Source organism: Pleurodeles waltl, chromosome 4_2 (genome assembly GCF_031143425.1).
Source record: "Pleurodeles waltl isolate 20211129_DDA chromosome 4_2, aPleWal1.hap1.20221129, whole genome shotgun sequence".
Taxonomy (NCBI): domain Eukaryota; kingdom Metazoa; phylum Chordata; class Amphibia; order Caudata; family Salamandridae; genus Pleurodeles; species Pleurodeles waltl.
This window is the reverse complement of record NC_090443.1, coordinates 892,597,824-892,620,719: the sequence shown is the minus strand read 5'-3', so window position 1 is coordinate 892,620,719 and position 22,896 is coordinate 892,597,824. Positions and strand designations below refer to the sequence as shown.

General features: G+C 46.4%; 1 protein-coding gene across 4 annotated transcripts in view; it reads left to right on the top strand.

Moving 5' to 3' along the window:
• The window catches only part of OSBPL9 (oxysterol binding protein like 9), an 875,847-nt gene that overhangs the window by 176,144 nt on the left and 676,807 nt on the right, over positions 1 to 22,896 (top strand). For all 4 annotated transcript variants that reach the window (XM_069232680.1, XM_069232678.1, XM_069232679.1 and 1 more), the window contains exon 4: positions 15,262 to 15,338. In XM_069232680.1, the coding sequence (XP_069088781.1) occupies positions 15,262 to 15,338 (77 nt within the window). The remainder of the gene's footprint in view (positions 1 to 15,261; positions 15,339 to 22,896) is intronic.

The window sequence follows — 22,896 nt, the reverse complement described above, 5'->3', positions numbered from 1 at the left end:
GAGACATCGAGGCAGGATGAGGCTGTGCTAAAGTTACCGATACGGCCGAAAAATCAGCACTGCGATCCGAACTAACGGAAGGGCAATGGCCCTGAGTGACCTCATGGCGTCACTGGAGCAGCGTAATTAACACCGGGGCCGGTCGAGGCTTTACTGAAGGTACCGACTCGAAGTGAAAACGGGGTGCGGGAGGGGAAAGGAGTCAGGGAAGAAAGATGCCCTACCCCCACCCCCCTTGCACTTAATACCTAATGGCAATTGGCAACTGGGCCAAGATGAAACTGGACTCATCAGATCTCAAAGGTGAAGAAGATCACAGCCTGGGCCTGAATGCCTATCCCCACGCACTCATAATCGCAGTAACAGCAAACGTGCAAGGGATCTAGACTTGATTGGAAAACTACCCGACTCCTGTCTCCGATGCCGTGATGGGGAGAGACAAGGCGAACAAGCAACCTCCATCTTCCCAGCAAAAGATTGACCAGTTCACGACACCGGCTGGCCAGCGAGGAGAGGGAGACACAGCTAGCGGAGGCCCCGCACCGGACGGAGTGAGTGCCATCCTTCAAGCCATTCAAGCATCACAGTCTGCTGTGGAGACTAAGATCGGGGAAGTACGAGAAGACGTGGGTCTGGTTCGGCAAGACCTCAGAAACGCAGTGAGCCGGATCACCGAGGTTGAAACTAGAGTCTCCCAGACTGAAAACGACCTAGCTGACCTTAGAAGTAAAGTGGCCCAGCTGCAGACTCGAACTGGCGAGCTGCACCGTCGTGCGGAAGATGCAGAGAACCGATCAAGACGCAACAACCTGCGTTTCATCGGATTTCCGGAGGGCGTGGAGGATGGTGGGGCATCTGAGTTCCTGGAAAGGTGGATTAAAGCATGGATGCCGGACCAGTCCCTTTCGCCCTGGTTTGCGATTGAAAGAGCCCACCGGGCGGCCCAAAACGACCAATGATTGCGCGCTTCTTTAACTTTAAGGATAGAGACAATATCCTTAAAGAGGCTAGGAGGTCGGAAGATCTTCAATGGGAGAACCATAAAATCTTAATTTTCCCAGACTATACCCGTGAGGTCCAGATCCGCCGCCGGTCGTATAAACACGTTAAGCAGAAACTTAGAGCGATGCAACTTTCATACATGCTCCTCTTCCCCGCGCGGCTCAAGGTCCTCTTGGCCGGGCGAGCACATTTTTTTGAAACACCTGAAGAGGCTTGGGACTGGCTGACGTCGGAGGGCATCGGTGCCCGGAGGGGGCCCCTGGAGCACACGGAGGGGGCCCCTCGGGTCGGACCCCTCACCCCGGGAGGCCCCCGGAGGAGCCGGAGGCGCACCAGATCCCGGAGAGGGAGACCGAAAGACACAAACAATTTGGACAACAATGAGGAAATCCGAGATTCTGGCTCACAAACAGAGAAGAAACCCACGGACCCTTCTGGGCCTCAGATCCCAGGCCAAACGGCAGATGATAACGGCCTGAGTCAGTCCCCGGTCCTTGGTTAATATGACACACTTGACACCTGCTGATGGGAGTCCAAAATGACTTGAGATGTCCGTTTCACCTATGCAGACCTTACAAGGGTCACTACAGAAGGCGTCATGCCTTTCTACTATAAGATACCTGAGACTTGGCAGGTCACCACTAATTGTAATTGATCCGACTATATGGAGGTGTCCACCACTCCACCCCAAGGACAGTCCTGCTGGCTGTCTGGTTTTGGTTGGGTATTTGGGCGACAGATGCTTCCGGGGTGGGAGTATGGGGAGGAGGGTGGTTGGGGGGAGGGGTTTTTGAAGTTAGCCTAGATAGGAAGAAGTTGCTTAGCTTCCTTATTATTTTACTGTTTTGTTTGAAATGGTCGTCCCTGGGTCCACAGCCTGACACTCAGCCCTATGCACCACCTATACAATTCACGCCTGGCACTCATTAACTCAGGTTCTTTCTTGGAACGTAAATGGTCTGTTGGATAGGATTAAGAGGTCAGCAGTATTTAACACTCTCTGCAGATACTCCCCCTTAGTGGTCCTTCTGCAGGAAACCCACCTCCTTGGGACTAGGTGCCCCATGCTCATACGGGGAGGGTATGACAGAGTATACCACGCAGGCTTCTCCAGGGGCTCTAGAGGGGTAGCCATTTTACTTCACCGCTCTCTGCCTGTGGTGATCACAGCAACACAGGCCGACCCACAGGGCAGATTTGTAGTGGCTACGGGGACTCTTCATGGAACTCCGATAAATTTTATATCTGCGTATGCCCCCCCGACGAGACTTGATGCCTTCTTGCACTCGCTTCGCCGAGTGGTTGTGGGATTGCCCCAGGGGACCACCCTGCTGGGGGGGGACTTCAACGCGGTTCTCGATCCGGATTTGGATGTATCCGGCGAGATTACGGGCAGTAGATTAGCCAGGGCTTCGGCTCTTACTGGTTGGACCGAGAGCCTTGGCCTCTGCGAGGTATGGAGAACTTGGCACCCTAGGGATCGCCGGTACACCCACACGTCGGCCGCCCACCGGACGCAATCCAGAATTGATCTGGTATTCATGTCTGCTCTGGACCTCTCGAGTGTCACAGGGGCAGAGATACTCCCCCGGGGAGTCTCGGACCACGCACCAGTGCGGGTCCGACTGGGTGGAGCGGATACCTCCAAACGCCCAGTATGGCGCCTAAACGCATGGCATTTACAAGACAAAGACTACACCCAAGAGATCAGAAATCAACTAACTCAATACTTCAATCTGAATCTGGGGTCGGTCCGCTCCCCAGGATCATTATGGGCCGCCTGTAAGGCTACCCTCAGAGGGCATGCCAAGTACCTTCTCCGTACCCGCGAGCGGGACAGGAACTCCCAGATCTCTGACCTGGAGGCCAGGGCTCTGAGACTGGAACGCCAACAAATGACTTCTTCGTCTGCCGCTGCCCTGAGACAGCTGACTATGGTTAGAGAAGAAATTAAACACATAATGCTAGATTCAGCCAGGTGCATTTGGAGAGCTTCGGTGGCCCGTATATATGGCTGGGGGGACAAAAATGGGAAGCTCCTACATTGGCTGGCCGCGCGTCCTCTGGCCAGCAGGGTTATACCTGAGATTTTGGAGCCCTCGGGCGCCCTCTCTAGGACACCAGCTGAAATCGCACAAAGTTTTGCGTCCTACTATGCCCACCTCTATGCAATGCACCCCCGCCCCGCTATTGAGAAAGAGACTCCCCTCCTGAATGAGATCACTCTCCCCAGGATCTCCCTGGAGGCAAGAGACAGGCTAGATGAAACTATTAGCCTTGCAGAGATCACCAGTGCAATCTCCAGCCTGGCATCGGGCAAGACCCCCGGCCCTGACGGATTCCCGGCAGAGCTATATAGCAAATGCAGTGATATACTGGGTCCCCACTTACTCAACATGTATGGGGAAGCCGAGAAACTAGGCCGATTTCCCACCGAATTGACCAGGCGACAATAGTAGTGATTCCCAAAACTCAGCCCCCATCGAGACATTGTTCGGCATACCGACCCATCTCACTTCTAAACATTGAGATCAAAGTGCTTTCCTCGACCCTGGCCTCTAGACTGAAAGAGATAATACCTACACTAGTGCACCCTGACCAGTGTGGCTTTATGCCCACTCGTAGCACCAGGCACTGCATTAGGCGGTTGCATCTGGCTCTGGCGCATCGCAATACTCTGTCGCACGCACACTTGGCATTACTCTTGCTGGACTTTGAAAAAGCCTTTGACACAGTGGATTGGTCTTACCTTGAACTGGTCTTGCAGAAAAATGGACTCGGTCCCAGATTCCGAGGCCTGGTGAGACTCCTGTACTCCAAACCGACAGCTCGAGTCCGGGTGAATGGAGTGGTCTCTGACCCATTCCCTATTGGCCGCGGAACCCGGCAGGGTTGCCCGCTATCCCCGTTGCTCTTCGCATTAATGATAGAGCCTCTTGCGATACTGCTGCGAGGAGACCCCCTGATCGAGGGCTGGTCCTGGCCTGCCTGTGCAGAAGACCGTGTGGCGCTATACGCAGACGATGTCCTCCTATACCTATCCAACCCGGCTAAAAGTGGCCCCGCGTGCTAGAGATCCTGGGCCTCTTGCGGAAGCCTCGGGGCTGATCCTGAACCCCGCCAAGTCCCTACTGGTCCCCCTACACCGCTCCGGGGATTGTGTGGACTGGCAGCGAAACATTCCAGTACGAAGAAATAGCTTCAAATATCTGGGAATGTATATTTCACTTCTCCCTGAGTTGACATGGGAACTTAACTTTACACCGTTAACCAGAAAAATCAGAAGTGATCTCCTACACTGGAGGACACTCCCCCTTAACCTGCTCGGTAGAATCGCGCTTTATAAGATGATGATCCTTCCTAGGCTCCTCTACCTCCTGCAAAATTTTCCCCATCCCATCCCTAGGAAATGGTTTGGGGAAATGGACTCATTGGTGCGTCAATTTATATGGAGCGGAGCCCGCCCACGATTAGCGCTCAAAACCTGCCAGAGGGATGTATATGATGGAGGTTTGGGCATGTCCAATATCCACTCCTACCACCTCGCGACACAAGTACTTGTGATTAATGACTGGATGGGGGGTGGGTGGACAGACCCGGCGTACCGACTGGAGCTCCAAACGATGGGTTACCCACGGATTTTGGACACCCTCTATGGAGGTCCGATCTCTCGAGACGTCCCAGATGTGACCAGGGTGGTTCTACAGGGATGGCGGACGGCTCAAAAGTCAACGGGGTGGTGGGGACGACTTACCCAGCAGACCCCACTGTGGCATGGGAGGCAATTGGTGGAGGTGGCGGGCTTGGAGGGGTTTCGGAACTGGGACAACATAGGCATCTCCACACTAGGCGATGTCTGGAACGGGTCACACATACGGTCCTTTGAAGATCTCCAGAAAAACTTTTCATTAAACAAGACACAGTTCCACAGATACCTCCAGCTCCGACATGCCTTATCAATACACATCCGAGAGGGGGAAAACATACCTGAATGCAGCCTCATGGAGGCCAAGGCATTGATGGGGAGCCTAGGTAGGGGAGGTGTTTCCCAGATATATCGCACCCTGGTCTCCGGCACCTCGGGCTCCCTGGGGGTACTTCGCCAGAGATGGGAGGGGTGGGTGGGCCCCATGGAAGAGATGGAATGGGGTGAGGCGCTAATGGCCCCGCGGGCCCTGGCGATCGCCACCCGTTTCAGATTGATACAAACTTACTTTTTGCACACAGCATACCTCACACCCGACAAACTACACAGAGCGGGCCTCCGCCCCAACGCGGAGTGCCCTCGCTGCAGAAACCTTACAGCTGACTTCTTCCACATGGTGTGGACCTGCCCGGCCATGGTAGCCTATTGGGGAGCGGTCCTGGGGGAGATTTCTGAGGTGTTGCAGGAGAATATAGAGAGAGAGCCTCTACCCCTCCTCCTCGGGATCATGGGTGACATCGAGCTAAGGAGACCGATCGAATTTTCCTTGGGGTGTCGTGCTTAGTGGCTAAGAGGGACATAGTGACAAACTGGAAGGCCAAGAATGCCCCATCGTTGGCTAAATGGAGACACGGAGTGGATTGGTGTGCGCAGAGTGAAAAACTTGTATATGAGGCTAGAGGATGTCCGAATAAATATAATAGGATATGGGGGAAATGGGAGGCCGCACTAGGCTCCTGAATACTATGTTATCTGTTATCTTTAATATTAGTGCTATCTGGGATCACAGGTTCGACCAATGTTGGATGCCCGTTGGCATCGTGTTATGACCTTTGTATCATGGTTATTTTTTCTTTTGCAAAAATCAATAAAAATTCTTTATAAAAAAAAAAAAAAAAAAAATTCCTCCCTTGGGTTGCCCGATAGTTTCAGGGTTAGGCTCTGCATTTGAACCATTTTCAAGGTTTTGCGATCACTTCCTACATTCCATGTACAGTGTACCTCAACATACCTTAAGAATCGTTTGAATCTGCTTAAAGATATAAGGTCAGATGCAGAGAACAGCCTCTTCATAAGTTAGGACATTGAAAGTCTTAAACCAGTTGGCCTGAAGGCGATACCTTAACAGTTCTGGAGGAACTCCTGCACTCTAGAGATTGGAATTATTCAATCCCATTACATTTTGTCTTGGAATGCACAAGGATGGCCCTGACAAAGTATTACTTCGAATTTGAGGTTACATTGTTTCAACAAGCACACAGAACATCAGTGGGCAGTATATTTGCCCCGTGTAGCATGCCTATATAAACAAAATGTAGAACAGAGAGAATTCTCAAACACCAGTAATCCTTTTGCCAATCAAATAAAATTATGGAAGAGGTGCATAAATATTTTGATTGCGTGGGAAGGTGACCAGAATTCATTGTCCCACCTTCTTTTCATGGCGGAAAGTCCTGGAGCACAATTTGGAATTATTGCACACGACCAGCAATAAAGAAATGGTATTCCTTGATGTAAGAATCTCAGTGGGACATGGAATGCTACATACTGAAACTTATTACATATTAATCTGCGTAGCGCCTTATCAGTGAGGTCTATTCCTAAATTTTGATTTGATGTTCAATCCATTTAGTACTTTGTGGGTAGTTGAATTGGTTTCATAGTGAGTTGGGTTCTTTTAGGCCCATGGATTAGTTTCTCTTGGGGGAGCAATCTCATCGAAGCTACACACTGCTGTGTAATGTGTTTGTGAATAGCGTGGGCCTAGAATGAACTGCATGGTACTTTTGTACAAGGTTCTGATTCATGTTTCTTTCTTTTAGGTACTTCCTACATTATGTCTTGGTCCTGATGATGACCCGTTGGTAATTTCTTTACCGTTGAGGTTGAAACGTCGACAAAATTTAATGTGGACTGTTTGTAAAACGTAGTTTCTGAGAAAGAACAAAGAAGGATTTACCCCTTGTCATCTCACACTGAGATTAAATGATGGATGAATGTCACCACAGATGTAGAATCCAGACTCACATTTACATTTGAAAATTGGAGATTAGAGGTCATTCCTGGGTGCCCATCATCTGAAGATTGTAGCCTATGAGTACCAATTCCCAAGGCCCCTCCCCTTTTTATATTTTTTATAAAAAAAATTTTTTTAAATTTAATTCCACCACATGAACAATTAATTGTAGTCCTTATATATCCTAAGCCTGTGTTAATTACCACAAATGTACACAGTGCAAGAAAATTAGAGAACGAGAAATTATTAATACCAGACTCTCATTTATATTAGAAATAGTCTGATAAGTCTAAGATACAGGAGTTTCTATGGAGCACATTTAGAACACTTTTTTTTTTTACACACAACAAAATGATTTGGTAGTAAAAGAGCAAAACGGTAATGGAGACTCACACTTTGTACTGCTTAGGGACTGGTCCTGCTTCATGTGAAATAATCACAGTATCACTTGGAGACGTATAAATATCTTCAATCTACGATCCCACCCAAAAACCAAAGAGCTTCCTTGGCTACCATAGTTGAGCCCGTCCATATACACTAGGTGCCTGGACGAGGACTCTATGATGAAGCATATCACTTGGAATCCCAATGGGTCATGGTCCTTTTAATACTTTACGGTGATCCCCTTTGGTGGGTACAGACAGATAGGCTAAGCACGCTACGGGTTCCCTCCTGTTGTTTTTGAATGGTTAGATGTTTGGGAAGATTAGAGAAACCACTGCTCACTCCCTTCTTGTTGGAATATTATAGATCTAAAAAAATAAAAGGGACTTCATATCGATCCATGTTTAAGTGGTTCCTTTTTACCATTAGTCCCTGCTTTGATCTGGCGAGGGAGGGTGTATATATGTATGTATGTAAATGTTGGTGTTGCTAAAGCCCAGACCTAGCTGGTTAGCAATGGATTTCTGTGCAGGAGACAAGTCTCAGTGGCATTGCATGTTAGGGAGGGCACAGAGTGAGGTTGGTGGAGCTTGTAAAAGAGTGAAAAGTCAGCCTTTCTGAGGTAATTGTCCTTGAAGGAGTGAGCTTTCAGCTTCTTGTTGAACTGTAGGAGGGTTGATGCTGTTCTCTTGCCGGATGGTGTTTATTCCAGATAATGGAGACGTAGGCTACAAAGGCTTCTTTTCTAGTTTGTCTCCTTCCTGTAGTATTCAAGCTCTAATCTGGCAATATTGTAGCCCCTCGTTTGGTGTTGACCTTCGGATATTGTTTGTTAGCTAGGTAGCAAAGGTCTTGGTGTAGAGGACCTTGTAATTGAAGTAGGTGATCTTGAAAGTGATCGGGGTTTGCAGGTAGAATCAGTGTAGACGTAGATACTTTAGCACAAGGGTGATGAAGTCTGATTTCTTCATCCTCTTGATGAGCTGTACTGCTGCATGAAGAATGACTGCCAGGAGAGAATGGTTGGCCTCCGGGATGCCAGAGAGCAGGTTTCTACCACCATCTAAGTGGGAGAGGAAGTCTTCTGCGTGAAAAGATTTCATTTTGTTTCCGGAGTGAAAGATTTGGAAGTCGAGAGTTGGTCTTCTTAGCAATGTGTTGTTTGAGTGTGAGGTTTTAGGTAATGGTGAATCTAAGGTATTTGACATGTTCTGTCACTTGGAGTGTAACTTCCATAAGGTTTACTTTCAAGAACAGGACTGAATCAGAGTATGTTTGGTGTTGTTGGCAAACAGAAAGAATTCAGTCTTCGTGGGATTTAAGATCTGGTAGTTTGTTGATGTAAGAAATTGGGTTTTTAGTTGCGAAGCATGTTAGTCCTTCACCAGTAATGGCAGCAATTATCTTTTTACTAAGAATCAAGTACTCCATTGTAGCTATTGACTTCTTCATCGTAGCGAAACAGAGCAGTCCAGGGCCTAATCATTGGAGGTGGTTTGGGCTAGCAGTCCTAATTCACTGGCACACAGCAACGCTCAAATTATTGTTCAGTGAGCGCTAGTTCTTTTAAAAGTGAAAAGTATTTTTATTACACACTATTAAATATTATGCATTAAGCTACAAATATATACTATACATCAGGTAAATGAAAGTACTTTTGGTGACCCCATCATATCACATTTGACCTGCAGTGGGTGCTGAACTCCATAGTCTCAATACCCCCGTCAGTAACAGATGCAGCATGACAATATGATGGAGTGTCTTTAGAAATAAGGTCGGCATACTGGTTCTGTCAAGGTGTCATCACATTAATAAAACATCCACATATTCTTTTTCATCAATGTACTATCATTGGAATCAATGTAAATACCATTTGTATTGAAAAGCATTCATTATAAATATCAAGCATGCATTACTCCTCACCAATAGTGTTAATAAAGCATCGTCATTCAAAAAAATCATAAATGTGTGTCATGGTCATTTTTTTTAACCTTCACTAGGCCACTAAATGCAGCCATAGGAACAACCACAAGGGGTCCAAGCATATAAGAGCCTAAGTGTATAATGCTCAAGCTCAGAGTGCTTTAGGAGACAGGCAAACCTCTCCTGAAGTCATGTGCTCTAGACCCCAGAAGGAAGAAGAAAATTGTCAGGTTGTAGCCATTGAAGGACATTATGGGACTCTCCAGGCCTCAATTCATGCATATTTAACTAGCTTTGTTTTCCTGTGCATAGCCTTGAGCAGCTTTTATCTTTTGATGTGGCTTCGCGATGCACAATGTTGTTAATGTTGGGGTGTCCCAATCCCACTTGGCACAGCTTCCTCTCTCAGGACAAGGAGCCCCCTCCTGTGCTGCCAAGCCTACTCTTGTCCTGCTGTTCCTGCCTATCTGGCTGCTGTCGCTAGAGTCGGCATCAATATTCTCCCTGCTTGTTCCTTGCAGGCAGGACGTAGGCTCTGGGGTATGTGCCCTAGACAGAGACAGGTGGGTGTGCAGTGGCGCTCCCACTCTCCTCTGCACAGGGTTTCAGAAGATAGATAAAACAATTATGTGCCAACCCCTGGGGGCTTGGTCCTGCCCAAGGGAAATTCCTCACAATATGGTGGAGTGCTATGCAGCCATTTTTCTTCATTTTTTAAGGGCAGTTTTTTTTAAACCGCATATTTCTGGACCTTTTGTGTTGATTTGTTTTCATCTCCTTCCTGATGGTCAGGCCTTGCCACCATGAGCTTTCTTCAGGTCACCTGGCCTCTAAAAGGCAGCATGTTTTTAAGGAGCTGGAATTGCAGGCTCCCTGTGCCAAGGCCTGTCCTCTGCCTGGCTCCTGGTGTTTCTCTCCAGTTGGTGGGGGCATCTTGCTCAGTCTATCCACATCCAGCTAGTAGAACACCCTCCTTGCCAAGCTCTACAGACCCAGAGCATCCTGACATCATGAAGGGCATCCGGTTGGAAATGGACTGGACTAACGGTTTCCCAATATCCTGATCACAGGCCAATCCTGCCTGGGTCGATAAGTCATCCTCTGGGAGTTCTAGCTGCACTCCGACACTTCTGGGCTCAGTGAACTTGGGTGTAACTATGTGTGTCTGGTCCTGGTCCCTGGTGCTGCACAGTAGCGGTTGGTGGCGGGTTTGAAGACTTTGGGTTACCAACTTACCCCATCAGGCTTCTCAGCTGTTGTGTCCCTGTGCTGTGAACAGGAGGCTAGCTCATTGTCCCTTGGAGTCTTAGCTTTGGCTGGGCTGTGGAGACAACTCCTCCTCAAGCAGGAAACAGCAGTCACAGCTCATCTCCTTTGCTACTCACCAGGTTCATCACATGCAGTCCACGCTGGTGCAGCCTCTCTTTGCTTTTTCCATTGTGCAGCAGGGCAGTCCTTCTTTGGTCCAGTCGAGATCTGAGTTTGGAGTGCCCTACTTATGTTCAGAAAATGCACTCAGAGCAGGATGTGGTTGGTAGCCAATGGGCTACCAGGTTCCCTAACACCTGATGACCACTTCCTTTGAAGTTTGGCATCTGGGTATCCAAGGATGCATCATTCCGCCCACTTTCAATATGACAAGACCCCTCTCTCGATGGGTGGAACTTCCTAGCCCAACCCAGAGGTGTGGCTACAAAGGGGGCTACATGCCCCTGGAAAACCGGTTTGGCAGCTGGTTTCCCGTCTCCTGAGTGCCAGGCAGTCTACATATACAATGGAGCAGCCCCTCTCCGAAGTGTTACTCATTTGCCCTTCAAAGGCGGCTCCTCCTTTGAAGCTTGCCTCTTGGGCCAACACCTGTGTGGCTTCCTGCAGGAGGGTGATGACACCTCCTTCCAGAGCAGGACCTATTTGTATCCTTTCCCTAGAGTTGTTAGCTTGTCTCCTCAGGGATCGGAAAGCTGTCTCGGCTACAGGACCCCCTGTGCAACCAGTGCAGGCACAAGGGACTGAAGGTAACAAAGTGGCAACTTAGCCAAAGTTGCACACTGCAACTTGCTACATTAATTTTGAGAATTAAGTTGGGGTTAATTCAGTGAGTTGTTTGATACCTTGGATGACCACTTTGGTTGCACCATTCCAGAGGGAGCACAGAAAGGAGGCAACATGTAACTCTGCACATGTCAAATGGGCAACCCATCGTTTCCACAACAAAAGTAACAGTTCCGTGTTTCCACTATCAAAACATGTAAAGTTATATGTTTCGCCCGTGGAATATGCTGCACTCTGCATTGGGATTTGATAAGCCTGCCATGGGAGTGACCTAAGCATAGATCAAGGGGAAGTCTGGCTGTGCCATTGTTTTAAATGGTGAAGTCAGGCCAGCAGTTAAACTGCTCTTCCAGCCTACAAATGGCAGGCTGGGAGTCTTGCTTTACTTGTATCCCATCCAGGGTAGCACAACCATTGCTGCAGTCCCTGGGGGACCCTCTAACTTACAAGCCCTGGGTACCATTTACTAGGGACTTACAGGTAAGCTAGCTCAACCAATTGGGTAAAAGCCAATTCAACATAACCAGTTTAATGGTAAGGGAACAGACACTAAGGTCTTGTTAGCAGGCCTCAGTGCACTCTTATAGAAAAAAAAAAGAAAAACAGCAGCACCAGCCCCAAAACTTGGGGGTGACCATACAAAAAGAGGCATTTCCATCCAATTGGTTTTAGAGATTTTGAGATTGAGTTGGGTGTCTTCAGCATACTGATGATTCTTAATGTTTCTGTCTGCAAGAATGAATATAATGGGCACCATATATGAAAATGATGGGGGACAGGTTGGAACTGTGGGCATCACAACATGTGAAGGAGCAAGTCCAGGATCTGCTGGTTCATTTTGTATGAGTTGCTGCCAGTTGGGGAAGTAGGATGTAAACCATTGTAGGATTATTCCATTGAAACCCATGCAAGTTTTCAGGATGTGAATCAATGCTGGATGGTCGATCGTGTTGAAAGCGGCATTGAAGTTAAACAGGTCCAGGAGACAAGGGTAATTTATGTTGTTGAGAAGCATGCTATCATTGACTACTTGGAGCATGTCTGTGTTGACAATACAGCATTATCTGAATCCAGATTGATGGACTGAGTTAGGTTGTTCTTGCTGATGTGCTCCTATAACTGAGTTGTGACTGCCTTCTCAATGGTTTTTTCAACAAATGGAAGGTGAGTTTTTAGGACAGAAGTTAGCAAGGTTAGCTGGGCCAAGTGTAGGCTTTTTCAGCAGGGAATCCTGGAAGGTTCCCTTGGTCAGTGAGACATTGGAAGCTTTCTTTTGTGGAGAACTGCAAGGATGCACAGAACATATTTTTCTGTAGATTATTGTATCATATCTGATGCCTGTGGGCAGTGGTGACAGTCTATATGTTTTTGCCTAAGTGTTGGTGTTTTTCTTCTCCTTCAAATAACCCATTTATTTGTGGGGGTTGCATTAAGGTGAGAGACCTGATGGATATATATTGATCAGTGATGTTTTATTTCTTACTGCATTGAAGAAGCAGTAGGCCGGGCAGTAGTGACTTCATGACGACCCGCTGTGTATTTTTTTATTTTTCTCCAAGTTACTCCTTTATTTTGTATGTTTGTGATGAGCATAACTAATGACTCCACCTTTTAAGTAAATTGTTTTTTTTTTCTCCTTGAAGAGATGAGTTTGTCAAACAGTACCTATTCATAGCACCAATAAGAATAAAATAGCGTAGAAACCATTTTCCTACTTGCAGTATATAAAGATGTCTACAGTAAACTGGGTGGTCTAGGGGTTCCGGACCTGGAGACCTATGGGGTGATTGCGCATGCTGCGTGGCCTATGCATGGTTCCATGGAGCTGGAGACACCTCGTATTTAAAAATAGAACGTGAACTGGTCTCCCCGGTCCCGCTACAGAGCAAAATGTTCCTTACTCCGATCAGACGCTATGGAGATTTTACATCACTAAACTTGGTTACACAAGCCTGGCACGAAATCCTGCGTAGACCGGGATTGGCCTTATTGTACTCCCCACATAGACCGTTTGAGTGGTGCGCTTGGTTCGACCTGTGGCGCGATCAGAATTTGATACAGGCCATGAGCGCCTTAGGTATTGGTACTATGGGGGAACTGTTTGTGGAGGGCATCATGAAAAAATGGGACTCAATAGAGAATCAAACAACGAGGCCTACTGTGCTGCTCCGATATCAGTACCACAGGGTGAGACGTGCTATGGCTGCACTGTTGGGTGATGATATGCGTGAACCCCCGGATGTACAAGCTGTACACTACTGTGGTGGTGTTGTTGAACGACCAACCTCGCCGATTGGTCTCCTGTTTATATATGCAAATACAGAAGGCGCGCGCTCATGAGTTGGCAGCCGCGCAGCTGGAGTGGCAAAGACAGCTAGAGGTACAGATAACAGATGATCAATGGCGCTACTGCTGCTCCATAACACGCATGATTTCTCTGAACGGCAGACATCGCCTCATTCATTTTAAATTCTTAAATAGAGTACACTACACCCCCCTTAGACTCCATAGATATGGATTACAGGCGGATGCGAGCTGTCCTAGGTGCGGTGAGGAACGGGCTGGCTTCTTGCATATGTCCTGGGCCTGCAAAGGGGTGCAGCCCTTCTGGAGAGCAGTGTTTAGCGAGCTGGGAACAATAGTCGGACAGGGACTGGACCCCAAACCAATAATAGCACTTCTGGGATTGGATAGACAGTTACCGAAGACATTCAGAAAGCTGTTAACGATTGGGTTGCTGCTGGCCAAGAGACGCATCGCTATGCGATGGGACCGCGGTCCGGTACCAACAGTGGCAGACTGGCATAGAGATATGGTATACTGTAATACACAAACAGATAATTATAGTGAACCTGCTCCCCCCAACTAACAGGCCTGCGAAACATTGGGATATCTTTAAACAGTATTTGATTGGCAAAGAAACAGGTGAGCCGGAGGCGAGTGACCCTGTGTGATAGGAGGCTAAAGAGCTGGGAGTTGAGTGTGGCCAGGTCCCTTGAGGTCGCATGTAGGTTGAGGTCTCTGGGCCGGATCATGGCGACCAGTGTCCATGTTTCATGATTTTGTATTGTCTGTTGATATATACCGTACATGACTGCAGTTGCATATCTGTAAGTGGAACTATTCAAAGTATAAATACAAGTTTTAAAATAATAATAAAGATGTGTACAGTAGAATGGAAAAACTAGACCTTCCTTGCTTATAAACCTGTCATAACTTCTTAGTTATCATCAAGTGATTATTTTGGGATTTATAATTTGAATATGCTTTTAAATGTGTAACATAGGGTTCATTCTGGATACCATTCGGCTCTTGCATTTGTTTCTATAGGAGTAAACATAAAAATAAAAAAACATAAAATGCCTAAGTCCAATTTATAAAAAAACACATTTTGGCGGTGAAAAGTAACTAGAGTTGAGTGCCCACTTAATAAGTATTAGAGAATTAGATTTGCATATTGCGGGTAGCAAGCAGTAGATACTTCATCAAGTCCACGTGTGATTAAAGTACATTTGTTTCCTACATTGAAAGTGCAAAAGGCTCTTTTCTGAGCGTAGATCACATGCAGTAGTTCATTTCCAACACAGGGGTGAATTTTAAGGTTGCAAGATAAGAGAATAGTCTGTGATTCTTGTGCAGTCATTGAAATCCAGTGTTGAAGAAAATCGTGAGGCTGCATGAAGTAAAACAGCCAACACGTGTTTCGCCCATTGGGGTGTGTTCACCTAGGGCTTTCTCAATGCATAGATATATTCATAGCAAACTTTTTTCATAATGAGAATATTAATGGTCCGAAGAACAGCAACCGAAATCAAGACGGTGAGCACGATCTTAATAAAGCCGTGTTTTGATTGAGCGCCATGTTGGATGTGTCGTTTTGGCGGTGTGTTGTCATTTTAAGAGAATTTTAATTTGTTAATGGTGTAAGCATCAGATTAACTGAACTTTCTTTCCACAGCTCGTGATGCTGACGAAAGAGAGAAGTGGATTCATGCTTTAGAGGAAACCATTTTGCGTCACACACTTTCTCTTCAGGTAAGCGTTGTGAACTATAATTTAAACTTTGGCAGGGATTTCCTGTTGATTTCTATTTGTTTAGAGAGAACTGAGCTGAGCGGTACTTTAAGTATGCCAGTTGTTGCCAGTGTTACATATTTGTGGGAATTGGGAGCAGTCCCCTGGTTCTTCATTGGTCATTCCTGATAATAGAATTTTTCCTGACCTGTGTACCTGTTTGGCTTAGCTCAGGCCCAACATGTCATTGCAATATGTGACATCACTCTGGTTAAACACTCAGTCCCAATTATTTCCTGATGTAATCACAGGACTTCACCCCTCTGAGCACAGTAATGCAACATGCATATGATTCATCGTGGGATGAATCTTGCGATGTACGTCCTGTGGCCGTCACTCACTTGGTTCAGTCTTTTATTGGTGTTAAATCTATTAGGCTCATGTGTACCCCAGGCCGGTCTTGCCTCCAGTCTAGCACTGGTTGCCTACTCCCTTTGCGCCCTGCAATGGATTGGTACCCAGTCTGGACCGTTTCCATGCTTCCCTTTGTGTATCTGTTGATCTGTGAGTGATCTCACTTCAGCCTCCTTGCTTCTTTCGTGGGTATCCAAGCCCCAGCCCCAACTCCATTGCAGAATCGCTGGAATCCAATCATCCGAACCAGTGTCATGACATACAATTAACTATTCCAAGAAAATAGCCTGCATGCATTCAGGCATGGCTTGGCAAGCCATACTAGAGATCGTGCTAAGTAAAACAGTTAGCTACCATAAAAAAAGACTGCAGCCCGCTTTAATTATGGCAATATATTTCCGTTGTGAGGTTGATGTACATCACAAGGTGTTCAGAGGTGGTAAACCTAGGTTTTTGCAAAAGAAGATTATGGTCTAGCCAACCTGCTGATTACAGCAGTTCTCTAATTAGACGCTACTAGTCTCTTTCCCTTGCCTGCCACTGCCATTGCTTTCTGACACATTCCTGCATCCAGTTTCTAGTTAACAAATCAAGAGAATTAGCATGTAAAGCTATTACTGCATGTAGACTTCAAGTGGGAAGCCTCCATATTTCTTTGCCTAACAGTTTACTTCCATATAAGAAGTAAAGTCATACACGGATGCATAATAACCATATTCTATGAAAGTGAAATGGTTAATGCAGAAGACGTTTCCCTAAAAGGTATTCATTAAGTGCAAAGCTGTATGTAAAAGGTGTGTAGCTGTATTGCAGCTTTGGAAACATACACTTTGTGATATGTCTCCATTCCCTGCTGAAGGCTGTTAAGCCTGTAGCAGTTTGTAAAGTCTCCCTTGTTCATAACCCTTTTTGGAATCCGAGGCAAGATTTCTACCTTGCACCATTGTCGAGTATTCCAGCATCTGGGCTCGGCAGACCTCTCTAAAAACCAGTCTCCTCTTCTTGGAATCCTGTGTTTCTAGTTTTTACCTAGTATAGATCTTTGTTATTCTCTCTCCTCGTTATTGCATTATTACCACTCATCAAGGCTATCCTCATGCATCTCCCTTCTGGTATGGAAACCTTACCATATGGTGTTACATCATTGGGTATTAATGCACATCTCTGCCTTTTGAAGTCACTCCTCACCAGACTTGTCATTTGCATTATCAGACTCCTGCAGGTCTTGCCAGTACCCCTGAGGACAATGTTTGGAATCATATATAGCTCAAATGCTTCAACACCCCCACATAGGGGTAGTAAGCCCCATAATAACATATTACAAAACAGTACAGTTCATTGCGTCTCACTCCTGATCAGGAAGCCTAATCCTCCCTCTTTTCATGTTACCCTGTTCTCAATAATCATACCCTCCCTCCAAACCAGACAACTTTTACACATGAGGAAGTTGCTAGTGCCAAAGATTGTTGATGTCATTCACACCGTCAGTGGGGCACACCAGTAGTGGAAAGGCACAGATTCAGTAACGCTGGTGGGTAGCACCCTCAAATGAATGAGAAACGTTTAGATCACATTTTTACCCAAAGATTTTTAGTGCTAAAACTAGTACTGCTTATAAAAAGAGCGTGGGCTACTGAAACAGCTATATTTTGATTGCTTTGCAGAAAGAAAAAGTGGTCATAAATACCTCGGTTGAGGTTGTATGTGATAATATAGTGTTCGGTGGCATGTGTAGCTGCAGATACACATGCTGTGCATAGTCCGCCGTCTGGTGTTGGGTCGGAGTGTTACAAGTTGTTTTTCTTCGAAGAAGTCTTTTCGAGTCACGAGACCGAGGGACTCCTCCCAGTTAGGTTCCATTGCGCATGGGCGTCGACTCCATCTTAGATAGTTTTTTTTCCGCCATCGGGTTCGGACGTGTTCCTTTTCGCTCCGTGTTTCGGGTCGGAAAGTTAGTCAGAATCAACGGAAAATTTGTCGGTATTGTTTCGTTCGGTATCAGGTTAGATTAGAATCGACACCGAATCTTGAAGAGCTCCGGTAGCCCTTCGGGGTAATTTCGATCCCCCTTCGGGGCCTGGTCGGCCCGACCGCGTGCAACATCGAGACTGATGGAACGGACCCCGTTCCGATTCTGTCCTAAATGCCACAGTAAATATCCCTATACAGACCAACATTTGGTCTGTAACTTGTGCCTGTCACCCGAGCACAAAGAAGAGACGTGTGAGGCCTGTCGAGCGTTTCGGTCGAGAAAAACGCTCCGAGACCGAAGAGCCAGAAGGTTGCAGATGGCGGCCACGCCGACAGGACAACAACGGTTCGAGGAAGAGGGAGAAGAAGAAACATTCTCCATCCACGAATCGGATTCCGAAGAATTCGACGTCGAAGAAACCGTGAATAAGACGTCGAAACAAGCATCACACAAGAAAACAGACAAAGCCCAGGGGACGCCACTGCCGACAGGCCATGGCTCAACCCATAAAGTAGGTGACCGTCCATCGGCACCGAAAAAGGGCGAACTGGTGCTGAGATCGTCCGACTCAGGTCGAGACACAGGCACGCATCACTCTCGGGACGAGAAAGTGCCGCAGAAAAGGGTCGACACCGAGACAGCGGCACCGAAGCTGCTCGACACAGAGATAGCGGCACCGACGATGGTCGACGCCAAGACGGTACGACACCGAAAAAGAGGAAAATCTCTTCGGAGCCGAAAACAACAAAAGACACGGTTTCGGTGTCAAAACGCCCAGCAACCGAACCGAAAGCCAGTTCCTACTCAGAGGAACAATCAATGTCCTCCCAACTGAAAAGACACAGGTTTGAGGAGGAATTACAAACTGCAGACGTAGATCACACTCAAAAGCGGATCTTTATCCAAAGGGGTACAGGGAAAATCAGCACTCTTCCCCCAATCAGAAGGAAAAGGAAACTTGACTTTCAACAACAAGACAAGCCACCACAAGCAAAGGTGGTAAAAAGGGTAACTCCACCACCCTCTCCACCACAGTCAACTCATGTGTCACCGGCACAGACTCCACCACAATCACCAGCTCATACCACCATGAGCCAGGATGATCAGGCAGCATGGGACCTCTATGATGCACCAGTATCGTACAATAGTCCAGATTCGTACCCAACTAGACCCTCACCACCTGAGGACAGCACAGCATATGCACAGGTGGTAGCTAGGGCAGCCGAATTTCATAATGTATCTCTACATTCGGAGCCTATTGAGGATGACTTCCTCTTTAACAACCTGTCCTCCACCCACAGCCATTATCAAAGCCTTCCCATGCTCCAGGGAATGCTAAGGCACGCTAAACAAATTTTCAAGGAGCCTGTTAAAAGCAGAGCAATAACTCCAAGGGTGGAGAAAAAATACAAAGCACCGCCCACAGACCCTGCTTTTATTACATCGCAACTGACACCAGATTCGGTAGTCGTGGGAGCAGCTCGTAAAAGAGCCAACTCGCAGACATCAGGCGACGCACCACCTCCGGACAAGGAGAGCCGCAAGTTTGATGCAGCTGGGAAAAGGGTTGCAGCACAAGCTGCAAATCAGTGGCGCATCGCCAATTCGCAACCATTCCTAGCGCGATACGACAGGGCCCATTGGGACGAGATGCAGCATCTCATCGAGCACCTCCCCAAAGAATTCCAGAAACGAGCAAAACAAGTGGTTGAAGAGGGGCAAAATATCTCCAACAACCAAATACGCTCTTCTATGGATGCAGCAGATACAGCTGCAAGAACAATAAATACGGCCGTGACAATAAGGAGGCACGCATGGCTGCGCGCATCTGGCTTCAAACCTGAGATACAACAGGCTGTGCTCAATATGCCGTTCAATGAACAGCAATTGTTTGGACCAGAAGTGGACACTGCAATTGAGAAATTAAAAAAGGACACTGACACAGCCAAAGCCATGGGCGCACTCTATTCCCCGCAGGGCAGAGGCACATTTCGCACATTTCGCAAAACAACTTACAGAGGAGGGTTTCGAGGTCAAGCCACAGAAGCCAGCACCTCACAAACCAGACCACCTACCTACCAGGGACAATATCAAAGGGGTGGCTTTCGAGGCCAATACAGAGGGGGCCAATTCCCAAGAAACCGGGGAAAGTTTCAGGGTCCCAAAACCCCTCAAACTAAACAGTGACTCACAGGTCACACAACCCCTTCACACAACACCAGTGGGGGGAAGACTAAGCCAGTTCCACAAATCATGGGAAGAAATAACAACAGACACTTGGGTCTTAGCAATTATCCAACATGGTTATTGCATAGAATTTCTCCAACTCCCTCCAAATGTCCCACCGAAAACACACAATATGTCAAAACAGCATATAGACCTTCTAGGACTAGAAGTTCAAGCATTACTGCAAAAAGAAGCAATAGAATTAGTACCAAAAACACAAAAGAACACAGGAGTTTACTCACTGTACTTTCTAATACCAAAAAAAGGACAAAACTCTGAGACCAATATTAGATCTCAGAACACTAAACACCTACATCAAATCAGACCACTTTCACATGGTCACGTTACAAGACGTAATACCACTACTGAAACAGCAAGACTACATGACCACGTTAGATCTAAAAGACGCGTATTTCCATATACCGATACATCCCTCGCACAGGAAATACCTAAGGTTCGTATTCAAAGGAATACATTACCAATTCAAGGTGTTGCCATTCGGAATAACAACAGCACCAAGAGTCTTTACAAAATGTCTAGCAGTAGTAGCTGCACATATCAGGAGGCAGCAAATACACGTGTTTCCGTACCTAGACGATTGGTTAATCAAAACCAACTCGCTAACAAAGTGTTCACACCACACAGATTATGTTATACAAACCCTATACAAACTAGGTTTCTCCATCAACTATGCAAAATCACACCTTTTGCTGCGTCAAACACAGCAATACTTAGGAGCGACAATCAACACAACAAAAGCGATAGCCACTCCAAGTCCACAAAGGGTTCAAAATTTTCACAAAGTGATACAAGCTATGTATCCAACACAAAAGATACACGCAAAGATGGTATTAAAACTCCTAGGCATGATGTCCTCATGCATAGCCATTGTCCCAAACGCAAGATTGCACATGCGGCCCTTACAACAGTGCCTAGCATCACAATGGTCACATGCACAGGGTCAACTTCTAGATCTGGTGTTGATAGACCGCCAAACATACCTCTCGCTTCTATGGTGGAACAATACAAATTTAAACAAAGGGAGGCCTTTCCAAGACCCAGTGCCACAATACGTGATAACAACAGATGCTTCCATGACAGGGTGGGGAGCACACCTCAATCAACACAGCATCCAAGGACAATGGGACATACATCAAAGAAAGTTTCATATAAATCACCTAGAACTGTTAGCAGTATTTCTAGCGTTGAAAGCATTCCAACCAATAGTAACCCACAAATACATTCTTGTCAAAACAGACAACATGACGACAATGTATTATTTAAACTAACAGGGGGGCACACACTCGACACAGTTGTGTCTCCTAACACAAAAAATATGGCATTGGGCAATTCACAACCACATTCGCCTAATAGCACAGTTTATTCCAGGGATCCAGAACCAGCTAGCAGACAATCTCTCTCGGGATCACCAACAGGTCCACGAATGGGAAATTCACCCCCAAATCCTGAACACTTACTTCCAAATTTGGGGAACACCTCAAATAGATCTGTTCGCAACAAAAGAAAACGCAAAATGCCAAAACTTCGCATCCAGGTACCCACACTGGCAATCTCAAGGCAATGCTCTATGGATGAATTGGTCAGGGATATTTGCGTACGCTTTTCCCCCTCTCCTTCCATATCTAGTAAACAGATTGAGTCAAAACAAACTCAAACTCATACTAATAGCACCAACATGGGCAAGACAACCTTGGTATACCACACTACTAGACCTGTCAGTAGTACCTCATGTCAAACTACCCAACAGGCCAGATCTGTTAACACAACACAAACAACAGATCAGGCATCCAAACCCAGCATCGCTGAATCTAGCAATTTGGCTCCTGAAATCCTAGAATTTGGACACTTAAACCTTACACAAGAGTGTATGGAGGTCATCAAACAAGCTAGAAGACCATCCACTAGACACTGCTATGCGAGTAAATGGAAAAGATTTGTTTGTCACTGCCATAATAATCAAGTCCAACCATTGCATGCATCTCCAAAAGATGTAGTAGGATATTTACTACATTTACATAAATCAAATCTAGCATTCTCTTCCATAAAAATACATCTCGCAGCAATATCTGCTTACCTGCAGATTACTCCTTCAACTTCCCTATTTAGAATACCTGTCATTAAAGCGTTTATGGAGGGCCTAAAGAGAATTATACCACCAAGGACACCACCTGTTCCTTCATGGAACCTCAACATTGTCTTGACAAGACTCATGGGTCCACCTTTCGAACCCATGCACTCTTGTGAAATGCAATACTTAACGTGGAAAGTTGCATTTCTTATTGCCATCACATCTCTAAGACGAGTAAGTGAAATACAGGCGTTTACCGTACAAGAACCATTTATTCAAATACACAAAAATAAGGTCGTTCTAAGAACAAATCCAAAATTCTTACCAAAAGTTATCTCACCGTTCCACTTAAACCAAACAGTGGAATTACCAGTGTTCTTCCCACAGCCAGATTCAATAGCTGAAAGAGCACTACATACATTAGACATCAAGAGAGCACTAATGTACTACATTGACAGGACAAAAGAAATTTTGAAGACAAAACAACTATTTATTGCCTTCCAAAAACCTCATACAGGAAATCCAATTTCCAAACAAGGTATCGCCAGATGATAGTAAAGTGCATCCAAACCTGCTATCTTAAAGCAAAGAGGGAACTGCCTATTACACCAAAGGCACACTCAACCAGAAAGAAAGGTGCTACTATGGCCTTTCTAGGAAATATTCCAATGACCGAAATATGTAAGGCAGCAACATGGTCTACGCCTCATACATTTACTAAACACTACTGTGTAGATGTGTTATCTGCACAACAAGCCACAGTAGGTCAAGCCGTATTAAGAACTTTATTTCAAACTACTTCCACTCCTACAGGCTGAACCACCGCTTTTGGGGAGATAACTGCTTACTAGTCTATGCACAGCATGTGTATCTGCAGC